Raw genomic sequence first — 24095 nt, 5'->3', positions numbered from 1 at the left:
ATGTCATTGCTAGGTTTAGTTATTTGACCTTGACCCTAAAGGTCAAGGTCATGTCAAGGTCAAGCATGTGAGTCGTATGGGCTTTGCCCTTCTTGTTTCTCAATTTGGTCAACATAACTGCACAGTTTGGTACCTCTGTTTTAAGCCTATGAAAACGTGCACAATTTCAGATCGTAAAAAGTAGAGAGTCTTAAAATACAGGTAAATTTACTGACATCGGAAAAAGAAAGTCTGAGAAAATCAGGTCTTACATGTAGAGGGAGTCTTAAAATGGAGGGTATTAAAACAGAGGTTTCATTGTATCACTAACTATACATACTCATGATACTGTCAGTGACTACTTTAATGAATTCTAATCTGAATGTAACCACATGTTATTAACTATACTGGAGCCTTGCAAAAATCATAGCATTTTTCTTTCACTTTTAGTTTTATAGAAAAATATATTTTGATAATTGCCAATACAGAGTTCTCTGTATGTGGTACATGTAGAATTTTATAATCTGTTTACTGTTTAATGTCAAGTAAGTATGAGTGTATTGTATATACAGTGGACCCCCTTTTAAGACCTTCAAAAATCTGAGAAAATTGGGTCTTAAAAAGGGAGTCTTAAAATGGGGGTAAATTTACATAGCTTATGAACAGGAAAAGCAAGGTCTTAAAATGGAGGAAGTCTTAAATTGGGGGGTCTTAAAGTAGGGGTTCCACTGTACATGAAGGCATATCGACAGTTTGATGCACTATGTAGCATACCTCATTACTCATGTCATATTTCACAGTCATGAAATTTGTCTTTTCTTGTTGTTTTTGGTCTTCTTGGGTATTCAGCATACTTGCTTTATTTATGTCTGCATTTTGTGTCGTCTGTTTCAGACAACTGCAAACGCCTGTTCAAGTGCGGAAACGGCCGCTGTGTCCCTTCCCACGTAACCTGCAATGGAATTGACAACTGTGGCGACAACTCCGATGAATCCTACTATGCTGGCTGTGGCAGTGGTGTGTTGAATTGAGAATGTTGTTTTTCATTAATTGCCAGTAATTGAAATCAATGTGGATGTAGTTCATCATTATAATCTGGTGTTGACTATTATTGTGTGACTTTCTTTTTCTTTCTTTCTTCTTTTCCTCCTTTCTTTTTTTTTTTAATGTTTGTGGAGACATTTTTCTTTTAAGTCACAAGTGCGATAACTGGTTTGCGATCATTCTTGCGATCATCTTTACGATACTTCCTGTGATCATTCTCAATTCACTCAAGGGGGGTGGATTGGTTGAGTTTCACAGGTAACTTGCTGCATGCCGCTCACTTCTCTTCACATAGGGATATTAACTTTGTTCTTCTTTTCTTGTTGTTCAAATGAACAGTATAAGATGTTTGATGGGTTGTTGACAGTCCAGCTTTTTTGTCAGTCCGAGGGGTATGAAACAAAAGTCGATATGCCCCCCGAGGACCGACAAAAAAGGAGGTCTGACAACAAACCACCAAACATCGTTTTTGTCATTATTTTGTTGGTGAGAAAATAAGTGCAAAATCAACACAGGGAGCCATGCTTTAAAACACGAGTTCCGTTTTGATAATACATGTTTGGGGGCCCCAGCACGTTGTTGCAATCAAAGCTGGCGTGTGAAAGCAACTTTCTGTGTTTTGAGTTCATAAAATGTTGAGAATTCAGAGCTGGGAACCCATACGATTTCGCCGTATTTTGTACGCATGATTGTCGAGAATACGCTCAGTACGGTCAGTGGGAAAAAAATACGACGAGAAAAATTCCTAGACTACTTTTCTTCACAAGCCCATCCTGAAGCCGATCCAGTATTTTGGCACATGATTACGTCACTATATTAGCCGCCGTCGAAAAAAATATAATCGGATCGTGTCAATCAATCAAAACAACCAGGCAAACGAAAGTGCGGTATTTGGCGAAATCGGCTCCGAGAATAAACAAGTGAAACAAAGAAAAGTGAAAAAGTTTGAAGAAAAATATCACACACACACACAATTTGTAACCAACACACACATGTAGTCCCGCCCGGAATAAGCTTTTTTGGGATGATTTACGACTTTTGCGCACATTTCGAGCAGACAAAAACACAACATGGCGCCTCTCGCTCCTTCAACTATCGCGAGACACAAAAAAACGAAATCTCGCGCGCGCGAGATCCTGATACATCCGGTGTTTCTCTGTACGCTTGTCACGACGACTTGTTGACAAACGAAGATTCGCGAAAGAAAGAGAAAAGCGCCGAGCCTTGAGTAGAGAGCTAATAAAGTACCGGTAATCGCTAATCGAGCGAAATGAAAATCCGCTGCGAATTCCATTAGGTGAATGCTATTCAAGTTTAGGTAACGTTTTAGCCGCATCTTTTTGTAAGCCGCAATGCGATTTTTTTTTTTAAAGTCGTGGCTTGTAGTCCGTCAAATACGGTACAGTTTTTGTCAGTAAAAATTCAAAAAAGCATTTGTTTTAAATGTATAGGTAAACTTAATTAACGGTGTGACGGACGCGCATGAGGCATGTTTTAATCATGGATGTGCAAACGCTGTGTGGAGTACGCTCATTTTTTTGAAAATACACCAAGTTTGTTTGAGAATACTCAAAGTGCAAAACAGGGGTTCCCAGGTCTGTGAGATAAGTATGTCAGGTTTGAGGATGCACAGTTCAGTAGGTTCCTTTCAGTATTCCACCCCCTCTGTTTTCAGTTTTAAATATTAAGCTTAGTTTATTGAATGTGTTCCAAGCTACGTTGGGTCAAAGGTCACAAGATTTGCGTCGTGCAGCGAAGGAAAGAATTGCGATCTTGTTTCGGACTCATTGCCTCGTTGTTTTTCTTCTTTTTTATATTTAGTCAAGTTTTGACTAAATATTTTAACGTAGAGGGGGGAATCGAGACGAGGGTCGTGGTGTATGTGTGTGTGTCTGTCTGTCTGTCTGTCTGTGTGTGTGTGTAGAGCGATTCAGACTAAACTACTGGACCGATCTTTATGAAATTTGACATGAGAGTTCCTGGGTATGAAATCCCCATACGTTTTTTTCATTTTTTTGATAAATGTCTTTGATGACGTCATATCCGGCTTTTCGTGAAAGTTGAGGCGGCACTGTCACGCCCTCATTTTTCAACCAGATTGGTTGAAATTTTGGTCAAGTAATCTTCGACGAAGGCCGGGGTTTGGTATTGCATTTCAGCTTGGTGGCTTAAAAACTAATGAGTGAGTTTGGTCATTAAAAATCTGAAAATTGTAAAAAAAAACAACCAATTTTTATAAAACGATCCAAATTTACGTACATCTTATTCTTTATCATTTTCTGATTCCAAAAATATATAAATATGTTATATTTGGATTAAAAACAAGCTCTGAAAATTAAAAATATAAAAATTATTATCAAAATTAAATTGTCCAAATCAATTTAAAAACACCTTCATCTTATTCCTTGTCGGTTCCTGATTCCAAAAACATATAGATATGATATGTTTGGATTAAAAACACGCTCAGAAAGTTAAAACAAAGAGAGGTACAGAAAAGCGTGCTATCCTTCTCAGCGCAAGTACTACCCCGCTCTTCTTGTCAATTTCACTGCCTTTGCCGTGCGCGGTGGACTGACGATGCTACGAGTATACGGTCTTGCTGCGTTGCATTGCGTTCAGTTTCATTCTGTGAGTTCGACAGCTACTTGACTAAATGTTGTATTTTCGCCTTACGCGACTTGTTTTTCATTAGACCTGTCATTCTGCTTGCTCGGCTTTGTTAGATGTTTGCATATCTTGTTGCTATGTTCTTTGCTTTTATTATTATTTCTTATTTGCGCTTCGTTTATCAATATAACATCTTGTGCACGGGTCAAAATTTGTGTGTCAGGAGTCAATTGGTTTGACTTGAACTTGACGTTCGTGTTTCTCCGAACGTCTGTGTATCGAAACACAGATACACGCACTCCATGACTTTGTACGAAAACAAAACATATTGCTAGGTTTCATTTGTGATTAATTTATGACATTTCATGAAGTAGTTTTGTTTTTTGTTTACTTTTGCCATTTTGCCAGTTCGTTTTTGGAACTTTGCAAAGCAGTGTCGTGTCGTCTGTTTAGGTCTGGGGAAACGCCAATGAAAAGAGCCGAAGAATCCCTGAACGTTTCTATTGGGTTTGCTTTTGATTATCCATGTATAACCTGCTTCCTGCAACTATGGTAACCGGGGATTTATTGCATGGGGAACATGAGATTTATTTCCCAGGTGTTTGTGAATGAAAACTCGTGAAAATGATGACAAATTGATTTATTTATGCATGTGTGGTGTGTGAGTGTTTAATTACTTATTTACTAATTTATTCATTTCCTTATTTATTTACTATTATTTGCTTTCAGGAAGCACATCAGGGGGATCTAAGAGTTCCAGCCCCATCACGGTTAGCATCATTATTCCCCTGGTTGTTTCCGTCTTTCTCATCGTTGTCATCTGCCTCCTCATCCTCTTCATCCGACGCTGCCGTCGTCTTTCCTGCCAGGCCAGGCGAGCCCATCGACATCAGCAGCAAGTCGACACCGTCAGCGGTTCTGTCAGTCGTGGACACAGACGTAAGAACTTTGAATATTTGAAACTTGATAAATGCTGACGTACAGACAGCGAGAGTAAAAAATGTCTTTATCCGGTAGCTCAGTTGGTAGAGCACTTGATGTGTGATACTAGGGTTGCAGGTTCGAATCAGGGCTGGGACGGACACGGGTCAACTTTATGTGCAGACTCAGAGACGGTATCCATGTTCCACCCCCGTGTCGCCGCTGTGGCACTTAAAAGACATTGTGCCCTAAGTGCAAGTTGCTGATTACACCTAAACACGCATACACCTGGGTAGCACATTCTGTTGCTGCTAGTTTTCCACTGGGAGGATGCGACCCGAATTTTCCAGCGTTGGGACAATAAAGTAATAACAAGTCGCGTAAGGCGAAAATACAACATTTAGTCAAGTAGCTGTCGAACTCACAGAATGAAACTGAACGCAATGCAACGCAGCAAGACCGTATACTCGTAGCATCGTCAGTCACCCGCTCACGGCAAAGACAGTGAAATTGACAAGAAGAGCGGGGTAGCAGTTGCGCTCAGAAGGATAGCACGCTTTTCTGTACCTCTCTTTGTTTTAACTTTCTGAGCGTGTTTTTAATCCAAACATATCATATCTATATGTTTTTATAATCAGGAACCGACAAGGAATAAGATGAAAGTGTTTTTGAATTGATTTCGAAAATTTAATTTTGATAATAATTTTTATATATTTAATTTTCAGAGCTTGTTTTTAATCCAAATATAACATATTTATATGTTTTTGGAATCAGCAAATGAGGAAGAATAAGATGAACGTAAATTTGGATCGTTTTAGAAAGAAAAAAAAAATACAATTTTTAGATTTTTAATGACCAAAGTCATTAATTAATTTTTAAGCCACCAAGCTGAAATGCAATACCGAAGTCCGGGCTTCGTCGAAGATTGCTTGGCCAAAATTTCAATCAATTTGATTGAAAAATGAGGGCGTGACAGTGCCGCCTCAACTTTTACAAAAAGCCGGATATGACGTCATCAAAGGTATTTATCAAAAAAAGGAAAAAAACGTTCGGGGATATCATTCCCAGGAACTCTCATGTCAAATTTCATAAAGATCGGTCCAGTAGTTTACTCTGAATCGCTCTACACACACGCACAGACAGACAGACACACACACATACAGCACGACCCTCGTTTCGATTCCCCCTCTATGTTAAAACATTTAGTCAAAACTTGACTAAATGTGACCCTCCACCACGGAATGAGTCGCATGTCACCTTTGCATGATTTTCATATTTTTACATTTTCATAAAGAGTTTTTTATGCTCTATCCAGTGGTGAAAACCGTTTTAGAAAAGAGCGAAAACTGTTGAGTTATAAGCCTGTGACTAAGGTGACCCTCACACTGTTACCAGACACTCCCCGGACTTATATTAAGCCTAGCGCAGAACCGCGCGAGGTGACATGCGACTCATTTCGTGGTGGAGGGTCACAAATGTAAAAAAGGAAAATATGAAAAATAACCAGTGTGTTAACGAAAGTATGGGTTATTTTGCAGGTCATCGGCGGCGAGGTGAAAGGAGGGATGCGGATGGTATACCTCGTGACCCGCCGCCCAGCTATGAGGATGTGCTCAGCAATACCCCTATTGGTTATCTCAATTTAGTAAGTGTGCAGCATGCATGGCTTTGCTGATTTGTAATTATTAATGGGCAAAGAAGGTGGGAGCTGAGTACGCCATGACATTTTCAATAGAGGAAACAGATATGACTGTAGTCATTACAGTGGAACTACCCTGTGAAGACCCCAGCTTTTAATACCTGCCCCCCTTTTAAGACCGTAGTCTTTAAGATTTTATGGAAATAATCTCTGCATCTGTGTTGATCGTATCGTTTGTCTGCCATGTTTAGTGTTTAAGATTTTATGGAAATAATCTCTGCATCTGTGTTGATCGTATCGTTTGACTGCCATGGTGTGATTGACACTGTGTGTATTGTTTATTATTCTTAGAACATGTTCATAAGCATTTCTGTTTGTTATCGTTCTATATGTTTGTTTTATCAAACAATTGTATATAACCCAAAATGAATAAACATGTCTGTAAATTGACCTCAATGTTAAAATTCCCTTGTTTTTAAGACCTGATTTGCATAGAGTTTTGGTCTTGAAAGGTGGGTTCCACTGTATAAATCACTACCCTGGCACAATTTTTTGACATCAATAAAAAGATCCCTTTTTCTGTGGTACTGATTTGCATCATATGAAAGTCCTTTCCGATCTCCCTGAATTTGCTTAATCAAACCTTCTGCATGATGAATTATCACCAAAAGTAACGGTTGTCCATTGTGTATGAGATTTAATCACCCAGCATCACTCATGGGGTTGGAATAGACCATTTTTTTAAATAACTCAGTCGGGTTTGTATGGGTTGTGGAAGAGTGACCTTTTCTTGCAAAACCTCGTACAAATATTGGAGGGGCTGATCACTTATGTGGGTGTGAAGGAAACACTTTTTTTTCTTGGAATTTGTCTATTGTCTCCGCAGCACAACCAGCCCAATGCGCTGGAATCATAGGCGGTGTCTCTAACGTTATCACTCTCTGGTTACAGGGGTTCGCTGACGCCAGCTACCACCCAGCTGGTCCCATCCAGCCTCCCAGCTATGAGGAGGCCATCAGTCCAACCACAGAGAACCCTGCCTTCTGTTTCCAGGGCAACGGGTCACATGACCTGTCCACGGACTCCAGCTCACCGGACACCATCGGTCGATCACAGGCCAACCTGTCCACGTCCTACTCCAGTGATGAGACTCACCCGTCTGGGAATCGTCATCGACATCGTCGCCGAACCGTGTCGGTGTCATCGTCAGACTCCTCTACAGACGGTGTGATGGTGGAGGAGCAAAATAGTGATGATGGTGGCAGTCAAAACAACAGGGAGAGAAATCAGCAAATGCAGGTGGGACCCCCCAACAGTCGTAACAGCATCGCTAAACCTGACGACGTTGGAATCGAGCTGCCTGTCACGTCGTCCAACAATATTGCCCGCAAGAAGAACTCCAAGTCCAACAAGCTGCGGAACAGGCAGAAGAATGACAGTGACGGTCTTCTTATCAGTCTGCCTTCTGAGGGTGAAACAGCTCCCCCCTCTGTTCCACAAAGCAGGGAGGGAATCTCAGAGCAGCGTACAACAAGCAGGTTAGAAGCGTCACCTTTGATTATAAGTCCAGCATCACTTCTGTCTGCATCCACCCGCCAAGGACATGCAACTTCCGCTGAGGGTCAGGGGGAAGGGAGAGCATCATCCATGGATATTTCACACGCAGCAAGATCAAGGTCGCAGACCAACTTGACAGGTGATCCTGCATCACATCTACCGTTGAGTGAAAACAACCCCAACACTCTGGAAGATCAGACATCGGCCAGGAGAGACGGATACAACAGGACCAGCCCCAGCAAAAACGTTCCTCCCCACATCAGAAAAGCCAAGGGTTCCTCCAGTGGGCTGATGAAGCATCTGAGCAAGTCCATGGACAACATTGACAGGCGCACTGAAGATGGCGAATTTGACAGTGAGCGTGCTCAACTGTCCAACAGGCAGTATAGCCGCTCTGTGCAGAACATTGCTGATGCTGCCTGCGGTAGGGGCCAAGGAGATGATGATAATCCTAACACTGCTTTCCTTCAAAGGGGAGTTGCTCATCACCAGAGCCAGCCAGTGTGGTCGCGTGATGACGGACCAGATGAGGGAAGAGCTGTGTTAGGAAAGGAAAACAGAAAGCGAGGCACACAAAACCCAGCTGGCAGTACCGGAGACAGAGGGCACAGCAGGTCAAGGTCGCACACTGACCAAGAGGGACAAGCAAGGTCACATCATGAGGCAGGGGACTCAAGATACGACAGAGTCAGGGCAGAGCAGCAACAGTCTCGACATTACCCAGAACGCCAAGAAGGACATCCCAAAGCGCAGTCACTGCCAAGAGAGAGGAACTTCAATGCCCACCCAAGGGACACAACTATGTTGGACCCGAGAGGTAGGAGGGAGCCCGAACCAAGATCCAGAGCAGCTGAACAACGCAGGGAGCAAGACTTGAATCCCAGACCAGGAGAGAGGAGGGACATCCACCCTGATCAGAGCCGGAGTCCTCCCAGGTACAATCCAAGACCTGGCCATGGTGAGGCACCAGCGGCCCAACATAATCAACACCATCCATACTCACACAGCCTGGAGAGGCAGAGGGTCAGCCAAGAAGAACACTATAAAGAGCAGAGCAGGCTGCAAGGAAGACAGCCACCAGCAGGTCATGGTGAGTATAGAAAATGGGACCGGCCAGGTGACCACCCAAAAAAAGACCAGCCAACAAGACCCCGAGCACCTCCTTATCCTGACCAGGGTACAAGATCTTACCCAGACACAGGCCAAGGGCCTCACAGTCCCTCCCGAGGCCAGCCTCCCAGTTCCTTGAACGGAACTCCTGATCCTCCACCTTATCGACCACGAGACAGTAGCAGAGCTGAGAGACCAGCAGACCGCCTTGTACAGCCATCAAATCCTCAAGATGACGCTAGGAGCAGCAGACCCTCTGACCCTCGCTACACAGGTGGTCATAGCAACCAGAACAGGCCCCTAAGAACCAGTCAGCCGGAAGGTCTTGAAAGAATTCCTGATACCGTGAACCAGAACTGGCACCCCGCGCCAGGGTACCCCAGATCAGAGCGTCCACCTAAGCCAGCCAGAACCACCCGACCACCAAGTACTTCGGGACCAGGGCCAGGGCTAGGAGTCTACTCTGCACCAAGAAATCATGAAGGCACCGGTCAGCAGCGTGGGCGACCACATTTTCAGGAGGGATCGCGTAATGCCAGCACAACTACCTCAGGCTTGAAGAGAGCACCAACTTCACCGCTAAGTCCTGCAGGAAGCAAGAGCACTGGCTCTCCCCATAACCCCACACAAAACTTTGCACCAGACAGTGCTGCCATTTTTCCACATGCTGCGGCATTGAGCTCTTCACCCAGTGGAGGAGCGAAACCTGAGCTCAGTCCTTCGTATCCACCGCAACACTCTCGCAAGTCTCCCCACACGTCAAACGGTCGTGAAGGAAATGGTGACCCAAATTCTGTTTATAGGGGACGTTCTCACATTCCTCAGCAGAATGAAACTGCCAAGTCTGACACTTCGGACCTGCCAACAGTGAATATGAACACTGACATGGAACTGAGTACAACTTCAGCAAGGAGCGCGCCTTCCTCTGAGACAGTCTTGCCTGAATCGCCCATCAGAATCTTGCCAGCAGCTAATGGTGCTGGGAACGCTTCTGTCCTGTCAATGCAAGTGGATGGAGTGGTGGAACAAGACGATGACATTTACGTGTGAGTGTAGGCTGAAGATGTCGGTGAACCTCCGGAGACTCTACCAGTGTTGAGTGTTTGTGTGCAGGAACAAGCACAAAGAGAAGAAATAGACTTCAGACACTGCAAATAACAAACCTGAACGGGTATGTCCCACACCAGACCTGCTTTGCAGAAAACCTGTTTACTATGAGAGTATGAAATAGGTTCCACCGTGAGACTTGTGTTTCAACTCTTTCCATGAGAGACTTGTGTTTCAACCCTTTTTTTACTTGTCGTTCAAGTGAACGTTTCACCTCTCTGCATCAGAAAAGGTACCCAAACCAGATTCTTGTTGTGAGACTTGGTTGTGAAAGTTTTGAGTTGAAGATTTGTTAAAAGGGGACTTGCCTGAACATGGCATTGAGAGTCATGACCTAGTGAGGCAAAGCACTCACAACAAGATATACAACACAAACAAATGTGGCATTGTTTTGTGGCAAAGGGGTGAAGGAACCAGACAGTCTCTGGTTTGATTACTTCTGAAATTCCTCACATTGAAATTATGAGCAACTCTGCACATAATGTTCTACCATGGTTACACTTTGTGTTTTGAACAATTATAATTATTGAGGGAGACTGCCAGCCAGTTGGTGACAAGTTTGAAGTCATTTTTACACCCCCGGTATAGGGGTGTGTATAGGATTCGGTCGATGTGTTTGTTTGTTTGTTTGTGTGTTTGTGTTCGCATATAGATCTCAAGAATGAACGGACCGATCGTCACCAAACTTGGTGAACAGGTTCTATACATTCCTGAGACGGTCCTTACAAAAATTGGGACCAGTCAAACACACGGTTAGGGAGTTATTGGTGGATTAAGATTCTACAAGGACTTATAGAGGGACATATTAATGGTCAAAGGGAAATAACCTTCTCAGTTGGTGGCAGTGAGAATGGTTATTTCCCTTTGACCAACGGGGGTGTTTTTCCTACCTCGGAGGAATTTCTTGTTTAATTATTTTTAGTGGTATATAATTTGCAGAGTATGAGGAGTCAAATGTTTCTGTTTGCCAATTCTGTACTTTAGATAGAACTAACCCTAGTCAGTGTCATGGATTCTTCCATACTTCAGCAGTTGATTCTCAAGGGTGTTCTTCAAGTTTTTGTGAACAATGCAGAGAACCAGTTGCAGAAAAAAAGAACTCTGTAATTCTGATTGCACTTTTATTGTAAAGTGTTACAGGCTGACAGTGACACCCTTCTGGTGGTTTAGCTTAAATGGATTTTGATTTTTAGTGATTTATAAATGGCAATCTGTCTTTGACTAAAGCTCGAACTGATTCCCCCCCCCAAAAAAAAAAATCCAAAGTTGATTTTGCAAGATAGACTTTGTTGACTTTGTATTATTGGAAACAACAAACAGTTACAGTGGAATTCCTCTGTTAAGACCTAAAAAAACCACCCACACAAACTCAGAGGTCAAGCCTTGAAAAGGAGGGAGTCTTTAAAAGGACATACATTTTCAGAGGTTTTGCACAGAAAATCAGATAAAGTGAGATCTCAAAAGAGGGGAAGCCTTAAATTTTGGGGACTTGAACAAATTGGGGTTCCAGTGTATGTGCGTGATATACAGCTATATTGCTATTTCATATGTTACGTGGATTTTCATTGGTCAATTGGGCAAAACTGAGCTCAGTGCAAAAGTGATATCGACGACATTTCCGTCGATATCAGTTTTGATATCGACGACCTCTTTATTGCTTCCCCACTTCAAAAACAAAAACACCTAAATTTAAAAACAAACAAATATATATGAAAATGTAATTATCCCAGAATTTAGTTGAGCAAGTGACTAAAGACTTTTTGAAAAGAAAGACATTTTAAAATACTGAAAAGTACAAGAAAAGAGTGAACAAAAAGAAATAATAATCAGAGGGAGGAATATGGAACAGCCAAAACTGAGACAAATAGTTTTGTAATTTCTTTACAGAAAATACAAAATGTCCAGAGAATTAGCAATATATCTAACATTGACTGACTGTGTGATGATATCTTCTGCCATTGGTCTGTTTCGACAGTGATATCAAAATCTCGACCTCCGGTCTCGATTTTGATATCACTGTCTCAACAGACCATAGCAGAAGATATCATCACACAGTCCGTCAATATTGGGTAATATGTATCAGTTATGGTGTATGTGAGCCAGTCTGTGAGACAAGGAAATGTTTGTCTTGGAGGAGCATATCGTCGCGCTCATGAGATAATTGCCTATGTCATTTTTTGATGTTTTGAGAAAAACGCAAAAAAAAACTTCTTTGGATTTTGAACAATCTGCCTATAAGCTGCTAACTGCCTATCTCGAGCGGTTACAGCTGGATAAACGTGAGATAAAGAGCTGACAGCAACATTTTCAATCAGCAAAACTGCATAACAACCCACAAAGAGCTTTTGCATACCTTCACTTTCTTAAAACAAGTCTTCCTGTATCGTTAAGAAAAAGTGCCTAACTCAAGAAACGAGATCGACAGTTTTGCTTACGTTACCCTGGCAATGGTTTCCGATGGTAGGAGAGTGTGTACTCTCTAACACATGATAGATACCCTTCCAGTAGTTTCCCCTGTAGTTTCACTGCAGAAATGCCTGAGACTGAGATAGGTATTTTTCTTATGAGCGTCACGATATTGCTTCTCAAGGAATAAGCAAGGGCAGTTTCTGTACTTATCAGCCAAGTGTTGTGAATATCATATTCTTTGCTTTTTTTAATCTTTTGTACAATGACTATTGAGTGATACACTATATTTTTGACTGTATCATGTTATACTGGTATATATACAGCAATGACATATCACAAATTTCTACCCTGTTTGTTGTTTTTAAAGAGTATGAGATGATTCCATTCATATTTGTATGACATATCAGCATTTTTATTGTTGTTGTTTTGCTTACATTTAAATGTTCTACGATAGAATCATGTGATGAGTCGCAACAATCTGCAATATTTGTTGTTGATCGAAGTTTTTTATGCAAGATAAACACTTTTGGGGGCGCTTTTTTGTGCACATGTCAGTGGTATTCATGTTCATTCCAATCTTTCTTTTGAAAAAATTCAAGTTCGCTTTTGTTTGCATATTTGTTTTTGGTTCAATTTTTTAATATCAGAAGTATGACGCATTAGCAAGGTTGTTTATTTTTGTATTCATGTTAGTGTTTATGTAAAATTTAGTTTGTAATGATCTTTAACTTGGACAGTGATAAATAATCAAAAAGAAAAATAATTCCGTTCAATAATGTATCTTTGGAATGAATGGAAAATGAGGTATTATGTAATTATGAAATTAGTATTTCACTTGATTTAGACTGTATTTAAAGTTTTCTTGCACCGAGACATTGCTGTGTGCCTACATTTAGTTTGCTAAAGTCAAATATGTTGGTGTCTATGAATTGTATGCATAAAGAAGAGTTCATGCACTTTAAATGTAAAGGGATGCAGACATTGAATTTGCTAAAAACCAAACTGCCTGTACGCAGGGTGTTGTCTTTTTACTAAATACCTTTTGGTGCTTTATGTGTTTCTATGAAGACATATATTTGTTGTAGGCCATTATCATAGTAGGTTTTATGAGGGAATTTCAAGAAAACAAAGCAAACCTTTGTATGTTTTTTTCCTCTGCTGCATTGCTAATATACTTATTGTGTGTGTGTGTGTGTGTGTGTGTGTGTGTGTGTGTGTGTGTGTGTGTGTGTGTGTGTGTGATCGGAGCTTGAAAAATAAGTAAAAAATGAATCTTAATTAAATGCAACAATTGTTTGTTTGTTCGTTCATGGGCTGAAACTCCCACGGCTTTTACGTGTATGACCGTTTTTACCCCGCCATTTAGGCAGCCATACGCCGCTTTCGGAGGAAGCATGCTGGGTATTTTTGTGTTTCTATAACCCACCGAACTCTGACATGGATTACAGGATCTTTTTCGTGCGCACTTGGTCTTGTGCTTGCGTGTACACACGGGGGTGTTCGGGCACCGAGGAGAGTCTGCACACAAAGTTGACTCTGAGAAATAAATCTCTCGCCGAACGTGGGGACGAACTCACGCTGACAGCGGCCAACTGGATACAAATCCAGCGCGCTACCGACTGAGCTACATCCCCGCCCAAAAAATGAAATAATGTGGACAGAGGAGTGTAGTATAAATCATTACAAGTAAAGACAGAGAAAAAGTTGTGAAAATTATGCGATTGTTTTATTCTGTGACTGTCATGATATGTCGGTGTGTTGGCTTACTTTCTGCTTCACTTTATCTGTGATGCAATACAATTTGTTCTTTTCACGGAAATATTTTTTATTGTGCCTTATTGAAGTCTGAAAAAAACAAACTTTTATATCAAATTGTGTTTTGCATGAAACACAGCTGCATCACCTACAGTACTATGATTATGGTATTATAAACTTCTTCTTATTTGACACAAATTACATGATTCAAAGGAAATCGGAAACCTGGATGTAACCTGAGATCTGATGAAAGAACGTAGAAGCGTTTGTTTGAGCTCGATCAAGTCTAGCGCGTGCCTTTGATTTTGTAGTTTTTTATGTTTACTATTCACTTGACTTTGTTTGGAAAAGAAGAGTATTGTGCGCATCATATTTTATCATATCAAATAAACTTGTTTTCTATCTTATCTGCTGGTTTTTTTTGCCAAACTTTTTCAAGTTTAAAAAAGAGAAATAGAGTATGTGTATTTTGTTTAGTCGTGATCTCCAATGACCTCTACACTTTAACGATGGTTTCGTTGACCTTTGACCTTTTTCAAGGTCACAGGTCAGCGTCAAAGGAAAAATTAGACATTTTATATCTTTGACAAAGTTCATCGGATGTGATTGAAACTTTGTAGGATTATTCTTTACATCAAAGTATTTACATCTGTAGCCTTTTACGAACGTTATCAGAAAAACAAGGGAGATAACTAGCCTTTTCTGTTCGGCAACACACAACTTAACGTTGGGCTTTTCTCGGAAACTATAAAAGTGACCGGGCTCAAATTTTATGTGAACGTGACTCATTGTGTTGTGAATAGCAATTTCTTCCTGTCCATCTGATGCCTCATATAATATTCAGAACTGCGAAAGTGACTCGATCGAGCGTTTGCTCTTCTTGTTGTGATCTGGATCTGGATGCCCCACTTAGTTTAGGTCGTGGGGAGTAAGTCACAAGAGCCGACTTCGGCTGTTTCGTGACGGGTGGTGTTTGCATCGCCAACTAAGTCAAGAGGCCTCTACATTAGCGTGGCGTGGTATTTACAATGTTAAAACTATTACAAACCGGGCCTGGGTTGACTAGTTCCCGGTCTGAGCTGCATTGAAATGCTTCTTTTTTGTTCTGTTCCGTTATAGGACCTATAATTTCTACTGGGGGACAGCCGTTCTGTTTTAATACTATGATGTAAAGATGTTTAGCTAATATTAGTTTTTATACTGTTGACACTCAACCTTCCATTTCCAACATGCACTGACATTGCTAAAATTTCCTTTACTTGATGGTGAATTTAAAGTGTATCACCCACTTTAGAAACAAGGAGAAGAGAATCAGAAGTAAGCTTATGCCCTTAAGATTTGAGCTTAAACGGTCGTGTCGAATACTTCAACAGATTATAAAGGGACAGTGCATACTGTTTTGCATTGGGCTGTGTTCTGTGCTTGTCCTTTTTCTTCGTGTATTTTTGTTTGCAAGTTTGTTCTGTTTTTCATTGTTTATAAACATTGAACAGTCCAGAAAATGTATATGCGTATGGTCATTTTCTCAAAGTCAGTAAATTTGTGATATTTATAATCCAACAGACTTGAAGTTTTATAAAAAGCTGAATGAAAAGAGAGTGAGTGAGAATGTATGTTTTGCGTGCCGTTTGAAAGCTGAATGAAAAGAGAGCGAGTGAGAATGTATGTTTTGCGTGCCGTTTGAAAGCTGAATGTAAAGAGAGCGAGTGAGAATGTATGTTTTGCGTGCCGTTTGAAAGCTGAATGAAAAGAGAGCGAGTGAGAATGTATGTTTTGCGTGCCGTTTGAAAGCTGAATGAAAAGAGAGCGAGTGAGAATGTATGTTTTGCGTGCCGTTTGAAAGCTGAATGTAAAGAGAGCGAGTGAGAATGTATGTTTTGCGTGCTGTTTGAAAGCTGAATGTAAAGAGAGTGAGTGAGAATGTATGTTTTGCGTGCCGTTTGAAAGCTGAGTGTAAAGAGAGCGAGTGAGAATGTATGTTTTGCGTGCCGTTTGAAAGCTGAGTGAAAAGAGAGCGAGTGAGAATGTATGTTTTGCGTGCCGTTTGAAAGCTGAATGTAAAGAGAGCGAGTGAGAATGTATGTTTTGCGTGCTGTTTGAAAGCTGAATGAAAAGAGAGCGGGTGAGAATGTATGCTTTGCATCCTTACGCAAAATGGTAAACTGTTCTGTTTTAAAAAAAACACGCACACACACGCAAAGGCATACACACAAATTTGCACATAGATCGAGGCACAAACAGACACAAACATTTGCACACACTGGCACAGACACTCCCACGACAACATTTGTACACAGGCACAGACAAACACTCGGGCACACACACGCACGCACACAGAAAACAAAACATGCATACATTTTTGTGAGTTTAATTAAAAAAAGCGTCAAAGATTTAAAATGTGTGCCAAAAAAAACTAAACTGTATCAAAATAATTCAGAAGTTGCCAGATTTCCTTGGCACTGATCATTGACCAAATAAGCGCTCTAAATGCTTCACTTCTTTATTTTCATAAAAGAATTTGCCCCTCCCCCATCCCTGAAGTCCGTCGTGATATAACCTTTGTGGTTGAAAACGACGTTAAACACCAAATAAAGTAAAGAAATCCCTGAAGTCTCCCTCCCTCTCCCCCAAAGCTGCCTTTTACAACTGCAGCAGCAAAATCAACCAATAACTCTTCTAAAATGGTCTTGTGCAGGAAAAATCCTACAAATTAGAATTGACTGCCCTCAGCAGTTTTACCAAACCAGACATGAAAATAGCTTTAGACTTCTCAATACGATTTCGAGTCTTTTTCAAAATAATTTTTGAGCACACGTACATGTTCAATACATCAAACATTTTTAACAATGTAATAATTAGAAATAAAAACTGCACATGTCTATGTGCACCCTCTTCAAGAGAGAGATGGCAACACCTGAGGAGAATATTTCTTGTTGTGACCTTTAACGAAACTTCCGGATGCAAGGGACTGTTTTAAGTACACGTAGAACACATTTCTGTTTAAAATGGATTGGTTTTTATCTAAAAAAAAAGATTTGTTTTGGATGTGATGAAGCCTGTGGTGATTTCACATATTAATTAAATGCAAAAGAATCCATAACTGCAAATGATCTTGTGCACCCACTGAAGGTAAGTGTGATATCAATTTTCCAATTGATTTTTCTTGCTTTTTATTTTTTCAAAAGTCTATGGAACTTTTATTTAAGCTTTTTGTGTTCTACAAAGAAATGTGGTACATGTAAAGTCACTGTGGCTGAGAGCCACTTATCTGATCTCATCACAGAAGCAGGAGCTCTGCTATATTGTAAGTGTGATTCCCCACTTTTCTTTTTACTTTAGGATATCACCCAGCAATGCCTCAAGCTCTGGGCTACTGAGGTCAACATCAAGAGAACTTCTATGGGATATGGGGCTTAAAGTTTCATCATCAGAATCGCTGATGGTTTCTGTATTGCCCAAATCTTTGTCCCTTGCATCCAGAGGAAAGGCAATTCCAAGGTCTTCCACTCCAGTATCTGCTCCCCAACAATCAAGTCTGTCTGCTCCTGATGGCAGGGACATCTGAACAGGGGCCGGGATGTTTGATGGGAGGCCAGCAGTGACAGAAGTGTGGCACAACAAAGGGTCCGAGGAGGACATATTTTGAGCTTGATTTTGAACGGGTGAATTTTGACCCTGATTTTGAACGGGTGAATTTTGATCCTGATTTTGAAAGGGTGAATTTTGACCCTGATTTTGACCGGGTGAATTTTGACCCTGATTTTGAATGGGTGAATTTTGACGCTCAGTTTCCAACTGGAACGTGAACCCCAGGCCAGTGTTGTAACTGCTGCTTGATGCTACAATCACATCTGGGGATTTTTCTTCAAGAAGTTTGTCCAAAAAATCTAAATCATTCACACTGGCATCATCATTACTGGCTAGGTCCAAGCTGAGAAAATCTACAAAATCTGTGGTTTCTGGGGCGTTTGAGGCAGATGCAGACAGACTTGTAAGGAGCACAGATTTGACAGCAGCAAGACTTCCATTGCTCAAAACGGGGGCACGTTTTTTCTGCCCTGGCTGCCTAGGCCTTGGTGAACTTGCAGATTTGATGTGAACCATGTTGCCATGGTTATGAGCAAGTGGAAGTGTTGCTGCTGTTCTTTTTGACACCTGAAGGACTAGCTTTTGCAGGGTGGCTGTTTCAACCAACTTCTGTTGTTCAGGGCTTAAACAGATGCTAGAGACTGACTGGACGGATACAGGAGAAGGAGAATGAGAATGAGAGGAAGAAGAAGGGGAGGAAGCAGAAGAAGGGGAGGAAGCAGAAGGGGGAGAAGAAAGAGAGGAAGTAGAAGAGGAATAGCCAGAAGAAACTGCAGGAGAAAGCTTTGAGTGTTTGCGAATAGGAAGATGATCATCGGAGTCTGATTCATCATGAAGACGTTTTTGCCCTGAACAACGAGCTCTTTTAGTGTCACTACAACCTGCACTGCTTTTGTTTGCCTTTGGGACAGTGTCTTTCATGGTGTCAATCTTTTGCACACAGGCAGACAGGCAGCTGCGGAGGTCGGTCAGGATAGTGTGGTCGACGGAAATACCCGTCTCCTCCATCTTGCGGAAGGCGCTGCCAAGAATGCTGTGGAGGTTGCTAGCCTGTCCCAAGATGCAGCTGAAGGAGGTCATAAGAAACAGCTCCTGCACCTGTCCTTTCTCCCACCTGTCTATCTCCTCAACCATGTCTGCTGGAATTTGCCCTCCCTTCCTCAGGTGTTGCACAAGGCACTCAAACTTCGCTTTCAGAGTGTCCTTAGAGTCTTTAGGATTTGCGGTTGGATTTTTCCAGGGGTTAGGGCATGCACAGTCCCACCACGCAGGCTTACACTGGCTGCGCCACACAGCCTCTTGACCCCTGGCCTTCCCTGCTGCCACTCGAGAGAGTTCGCGCACCGCAAAGTCAAGCCAGCATTTCTCGCTGGAGATGGGGTCGCGGTGTGACCCCAGAATAGTGTCCGCATGCACCGAAAACCGGCACTGGCACCGAGAACTCATGGTGATTTCCTTTCGTCAGGAAACCAAAATCACTGTAGTAGCCGCTTATTGACGGCCAGAAAATCGCACTGTGAACGCTTGGAGCTTGATCGCTGTGAACGTTTTGGCTTGGAGCTTGATCGCTGTGAACGCTTGGAGACAACTGATCGCTGGGATCGTTGTATACACTGGGAGATTGAACGCTGTGAATGATTGGAGACAACTGATCTCTGTGATCGTTGTATACGCTGGGAGATTGAACGCTGTGAACGCTTGGAGACAACAGATCGCTGGGATCGTTGTATACGCTGGGAGATTGAACGCTGTGAACGCTTGGAGACAACAGATCACTGGGATCGTTGTATACGCTGGGAGATTGAACGCTGTGAACACATGGAAATACACTCTCTAAGCTCAGTGGCCTGGAAACGCTTCGAGATTTGAACGCAGGTACCTGGGTGCCGTCGCTGTGATTTTTCTTTTTTGTAGAAGTCTCTATGATTACCGAGACGGCTGCAAGACAAGCGACTGCAGAGCCACACGCCTTCAGCAGATTTCTGTAGATGTGGTCATCATCATCCTTCTGCTCCTCCCTGGTGGTTTGTTCGTAAAAACAAACAGCAAGACCACCATTAGAGAAACCAACAAGTGAACCTCCAAACCCAGCCAGACCTGGGTCCCCACTGTGCATAGGGACCATGCCGTGATGAAGGAGAGCCGATTTCCTTGTGTTTTCCAGATCATTCAGTTGTGAGAACAAATCTGCAAGTTTCCGCAATCGACTTCCCTCTTCTTTGAGAAGTTGACATCGCTGGTCCTGCAGATCTTCTTGTGATGAGAGCAGAACCAGGGGTACCCTTTCCTGTTCATCTGATGAAGGAAATGGTTGCACTTGATCTTGGTCGGTTTGCTGAGGTAGAGAAGCAGCTTGCTCTCCAGGTTGCTGACCGAGTTCGTGTGGCAGATCTCCTTGTGACAAAAGTGGACCCAGTCCTCCTTTCACTGACTGAAGCGGACCCAGTCCTCTTCCCGCTATTATGAAGCGAGACTGAAGTTGACCTTCTTGGTCTTCTTGCTGAGAAAAAGTGGTTTGCTCTTGAGGTTCTCGAGGCTGCTGACCAAGTTGGGTTTGGTGCTGAGTTTGCCCCTGTCCATCCTGAGACGGGGTAATGGTAGTCTGACCCATGGCCAATTGTGGAATAGTCAGCGACCAGAGCCACAGTAAAGGACGTCCTTGTGCCAGGGTGTCCATCTGGAACACAGAATTAGAGGAATGTCTTAGCACAACAGTACTTCTGAAAGTTTATTCTCGTCTGATGGAACTGAAAGTTAACAATACAGCCGAGTCCCGAGTTATGTTGTTTTCTTTATTTGCTTCCTAGCTAATCATTCTGGAAAATGTATTTCTGCTCAACTTAATTTCAAAACAAACACAGATCACAGTTACGTTGAGGTAGCAAGAGAGGGAGAGAAACAAACAAAGAGAGACAGACAGAAAGAATGGATAAATTGCCAGTAAATCTTCTTCTTCGTTCATGGGCTGAAACTCCCACGTTTACTCATGATTTTGCACAACTGTGTTTTAAAGTGTATGACCGTTTTTACCCCGCCAGTCCGGCAGCCATACGCCGCTTTTAGGGGAAGCATGCTGGGTATTTTCGTGTTTTTATAATCACCGAACTCTGACAGGGATTACAGGAGCTTTTCCGTGAACACTTGGTCTTGTTCTTGTGTGTACACTGCACCCGTCGCCAGTAGATGAGTCTCTGGAGACAGTTGTGCCAATGTTAGCATTGCATATGTCACCCTACCCTTCCATCCCCCTTTTTTCTGAATAAAATTTCAAGGTCATCAGCAATTACCATTTCCGATGCTCGTCTTATTTGGATTTTTATGCAGTAAAACAAGTAGCATACAGAAAAAATCTGAGACTTAAACGTGTAATAACGTCTAGCAGTAGTTATGAATATATCGTGTCATATTCTCATGAAAACAAACAAGCGTTATGGCAGAATGAGGGGCTTCACTTACAAGACATCAACAGCAGTCAAAGATCGATCTACTCTATCACTTCACGCATTTCCCCCTTCGCATGTACACGCAAGCACAAGACCAAGTGCGCACGAAAAAGATCCTGTAATCCATGTCCGAGTTCGATGGATTGTACAAACACAAAAATACCCAGCATGCTTCCTCTATATTAATACCTATGTCAGCATCAGGCCCAGTAGAAAGTGAATATCAAAATGTTTACTCTTCTTTCAGTTTTAGTGTGTGACCTCTTCACTTTCACAGTGCTAAGCCGGTGTCACGAAAAAAATTTTCGCCGAAATATTTTTTCTCTCCCACCAACACGTTTCACTCATTTTTGTGCCAAAAACAATTCTTCTGCAAAACCATCATCTGACTTCGGGTTAGGGGTAAGTTTGGGAATGCGTTAGGTATGTAAACAGTTTTAAAATGCGTCAATTTCTGGCGATGTTTGTGAACTAAGAATTCAATCGACGCCGTCCGCGGGAATTCGGTATTAAGACATACCCGAAATCTTCGTTCACAAACATCGCCAGAAATTGACGAATTTTAAAACTGTTTACATACCTAACCCATTCCCAAACTTACCGCTAACCCGTAGTAAGAGGATGGTTTAGCATAAGAATTGTTTTTGGTACAAAAATGAGTGAAACGTGTTGGTGGGGGAGAAAAAATATTTCAGCGAAAGAAAATTTCGTGACACCAGTACAGATCAGCAACTGGGTAATTGTAGAATTTTAGTAGAATTTTAGCTTTGTAAATTCATAGCTCACAATCCAGTGCATTATTGACTTATTTTTGATACAAATCCCTTTAAATCAAACCAAAGAATATTTATCCTGAAAGGGACTGAGTGGTAACGCACTTGCGCTCGGAATCGAGAGGTTGCGTGTTCGACCCTGGGTCAGGCCGCTATTTTCTCCCCCCTTTCCTAACCTAGGTGGTGGGTTCAAGTGCTAGTCTTTCGGATGAGACGAAAAACCGAGGTCCCTTCGTGTACACTACATTGGGGTGTGCACGTTAAAGATCCCACGATTGACAAAAGGGTCTTTCCTGGCAAAATTGTATAGGCATAGCTAAAAATGTCCACCAAATACCCGTGTGACTTGGAATAATAGGCTGTGAAAGGTGGATGCAGCGCCTATAGGCTGTTGATCTACTGGCCGATGTGAATGCGTGATATATTGTGTAAAAAAATTCCATCTCACACGGCATAAAGCGCTTTGAACTTCGGATAAGGCGCTATATATAAATAAAGAGAATAAAAAAAAAAATGTTAAAAATGAATTGACGGATTGAGTTCCAAACTTAAGCATAATAAACACTATCAGCAACTGTTACAGACACGATGGAACGGCCTCCATAGCGTGCCCGCCCTCATGACGGATCATAGGTGAATGTTGTGCTTTTCTTCCTCGGTCATGTTTACTTCCATGGTTACAGGTCACTCTTGTGTAGATCTATATATATGCTAGAAGCAGAGGCGGTACACAGGTGAAGTGAACATTTGTGTTTGCCTCTTGTTTGGCTTTGCTCATATTCCTCGCCTCCAACGAGCATGTGTCCCGCCCTCTGTTTCGACTGTCCCTCTACCTTGCAGGGCCATGTCTAGACCCAGTAGAGGGGTCAACCAAGTTTTTTTAACACCTGACAATTTTGACCATGATTATACACAGTAATTAATTCTGTCGCAGGTTATGATTAGGCTTAAATGACAGAAATACTCTTACCTTTCAATTCTTCAGTTACAGTGCCATTCCAAAGATGAGAAATCTGCTGACTCGGACAAAAAGAGTCCTTCAAACGCGACGAAGCTTCTCTGTCGTTGATACAAGACGGAATGATTACACCACAAGCCTACCGTCTGCTAATATTTCGCTCCGTTTCAGCCAATCAAAAATCCTTGAGTCAAAGCTGCGATGGTTAGCCTCGTCACGTGACGGGGATTTGTATTCTATTATTAGAAATTTAGTCATACCTTCTGTCATGGCTAGCCAATCAGAAATGAGAAGGTTAACCTGAGCTAATAATAGATCCAGCAGATTTTCCCGGTGTTGTTGGCAACCACCTGACCACGCGGAACCGAAAGTAAAAACCTTTGCACTTAATATTGCAGCATAGGTTTTTCGCGTAGATTGCAATCCCCGACATAAAGACAAGTGCCAAAACACTAGATAAGATACGCGTATAAGAAGATATTGTACCTGTAATGCCGTGAGAACACTCTGGTAAAAAAAACACGTAGGCCTAAGCGGTTATTAAGTGTTGTATCCCATGATTACATTTCTTTTTTTTTGTTTTAATTGTAATTTGTTTTCTTCAAATCAATCTAACCGAAGGTTTAAAAAAAAATTGCCTTGCCTTGCACTAATGATTCCAGGTGCATTCTGAAAATGAACCTTGGACTTCATACTTTGTTCATAGAAGTATACACATGTATATGATTGCGTGTGTGAAGCTCAAACATGGGACTGTGCATAAGATCAAGAAAAGGTGGATTTTTTGTTGTTGTTGATAAAATGAGATATTTTCATACTTAAAATAAACACACAAAACAAAAAACCTAAAAAACCCAATGCTGAACAACATGCAAACCAAGTCTGGTTCTATCTTTCTCACATTGAAAATCTCATGCACATGGACCTGGTACCAATTAAGATTTAATGGAAATAGTGAAAATAGTATCCCCTGCAAACATTGTCACAATATCATCCAAGTCAAGTCAAGTCAAGTCAAGTATGTTATTGTTTTGGGCCCAGAAGGCTTTGAAACAAGATATAACTTTAACAAAAAAGGTAACAAATCAGACAGTTAATATATGTATACAAATTGAGCGGACAAATACAACAATACTATACGACCAAAATAAATTGGCAATATACACTTCCATACATACAAACAAAAAGAAAAGAAAAATAGGTTT

At 41.7% G+C, this 24095-nt stretch overlaps 2 protein-coding genes across 4 annotated transcripts in view; one reads left to right on the top strand and one right to left on the bottom strand.

Annotated features, from left to right (window-relative positions):
* Positions 1 to 15688, top strand: part of LOC138973093 (hornerin-like) — a 53257-nt gene extending 37569 nt beyond the window's left edge. For all 3 annotated transcript variants that reach the window (XM_070345771.1, XM_070345756.1, XM_070345763.1), the window contains 4 exons: positions 874 to 996; positions 4360 to 4569; positions 6090 to 6196; positions 7142 to 15688. In XM_070345771.1, the coding sequence (XP_070201872.1) occupies positions 874 to 996; positions 4360 to 4569; positions 6090 to 6196; positions 7142 to 9907 (3206 nt within the window). In that variant the 3' untranslated portion in view covers positions 9908 to 15688. The remainder of the gene's footprint in view (positions 1 to 873; positions 997 to 4359; positions 4570 to 6089; positions 6197 to 7141) is intronic.
* A 792-nt stretch (positions 15689 to 16480) lies between these two features.
* Positions 16481 to 23059, bottom strand: LOC138973075 (uncharacterized). The gene is made up of 2 exons (XM_070345736.1): positions 22903 to 23059; positions 16481 to 20393 (listed from the first exon to the last, which is right to left on the bottom strand). Exon 2 carries the CDS (start codon positions 19160 to 19162, stop codon positions 17459 to 17461), a length of 1704 nt encoding a protein of 567 aa, XP_070201837.1. The 5' UTR covers positions 19163 to 20393; positions 22903 to 23059; the 3' UTR covers positions 16481 to 17458.
* Between the last annotated feature and the right edge of the window lie 1036 nt (positions 23060 to 24095).

This window comes from Littorina saxatilis, linkage group LG1 (assembly GCF_037325665.1).
Source record: "Littorina saxatilis isolate snail1 linkage group LG1, US_GU_Lsax_2.0, whole genome shotgun sequence".
NCBI classification, from domain to species: Eukaryota; Metazoa; Mollusca; class Gastropoda; order Littorinimorpha; family Littorinidae; genus Littorina; species Littorina saxatilis.
This window is presented reverse-complemented; position numbering and strand designations above follow the sequence as displayed.

What these genes read in the sequence shown, in the direction of transcription:
- LOC138973075 (XM_070345736.1), bottom strand. Translation starts at nt 19,162, where the DNA reads ATGAGTTCTCGGTGCCAGTGCCGGTTTTCGGTGCATGCGGACACTATT.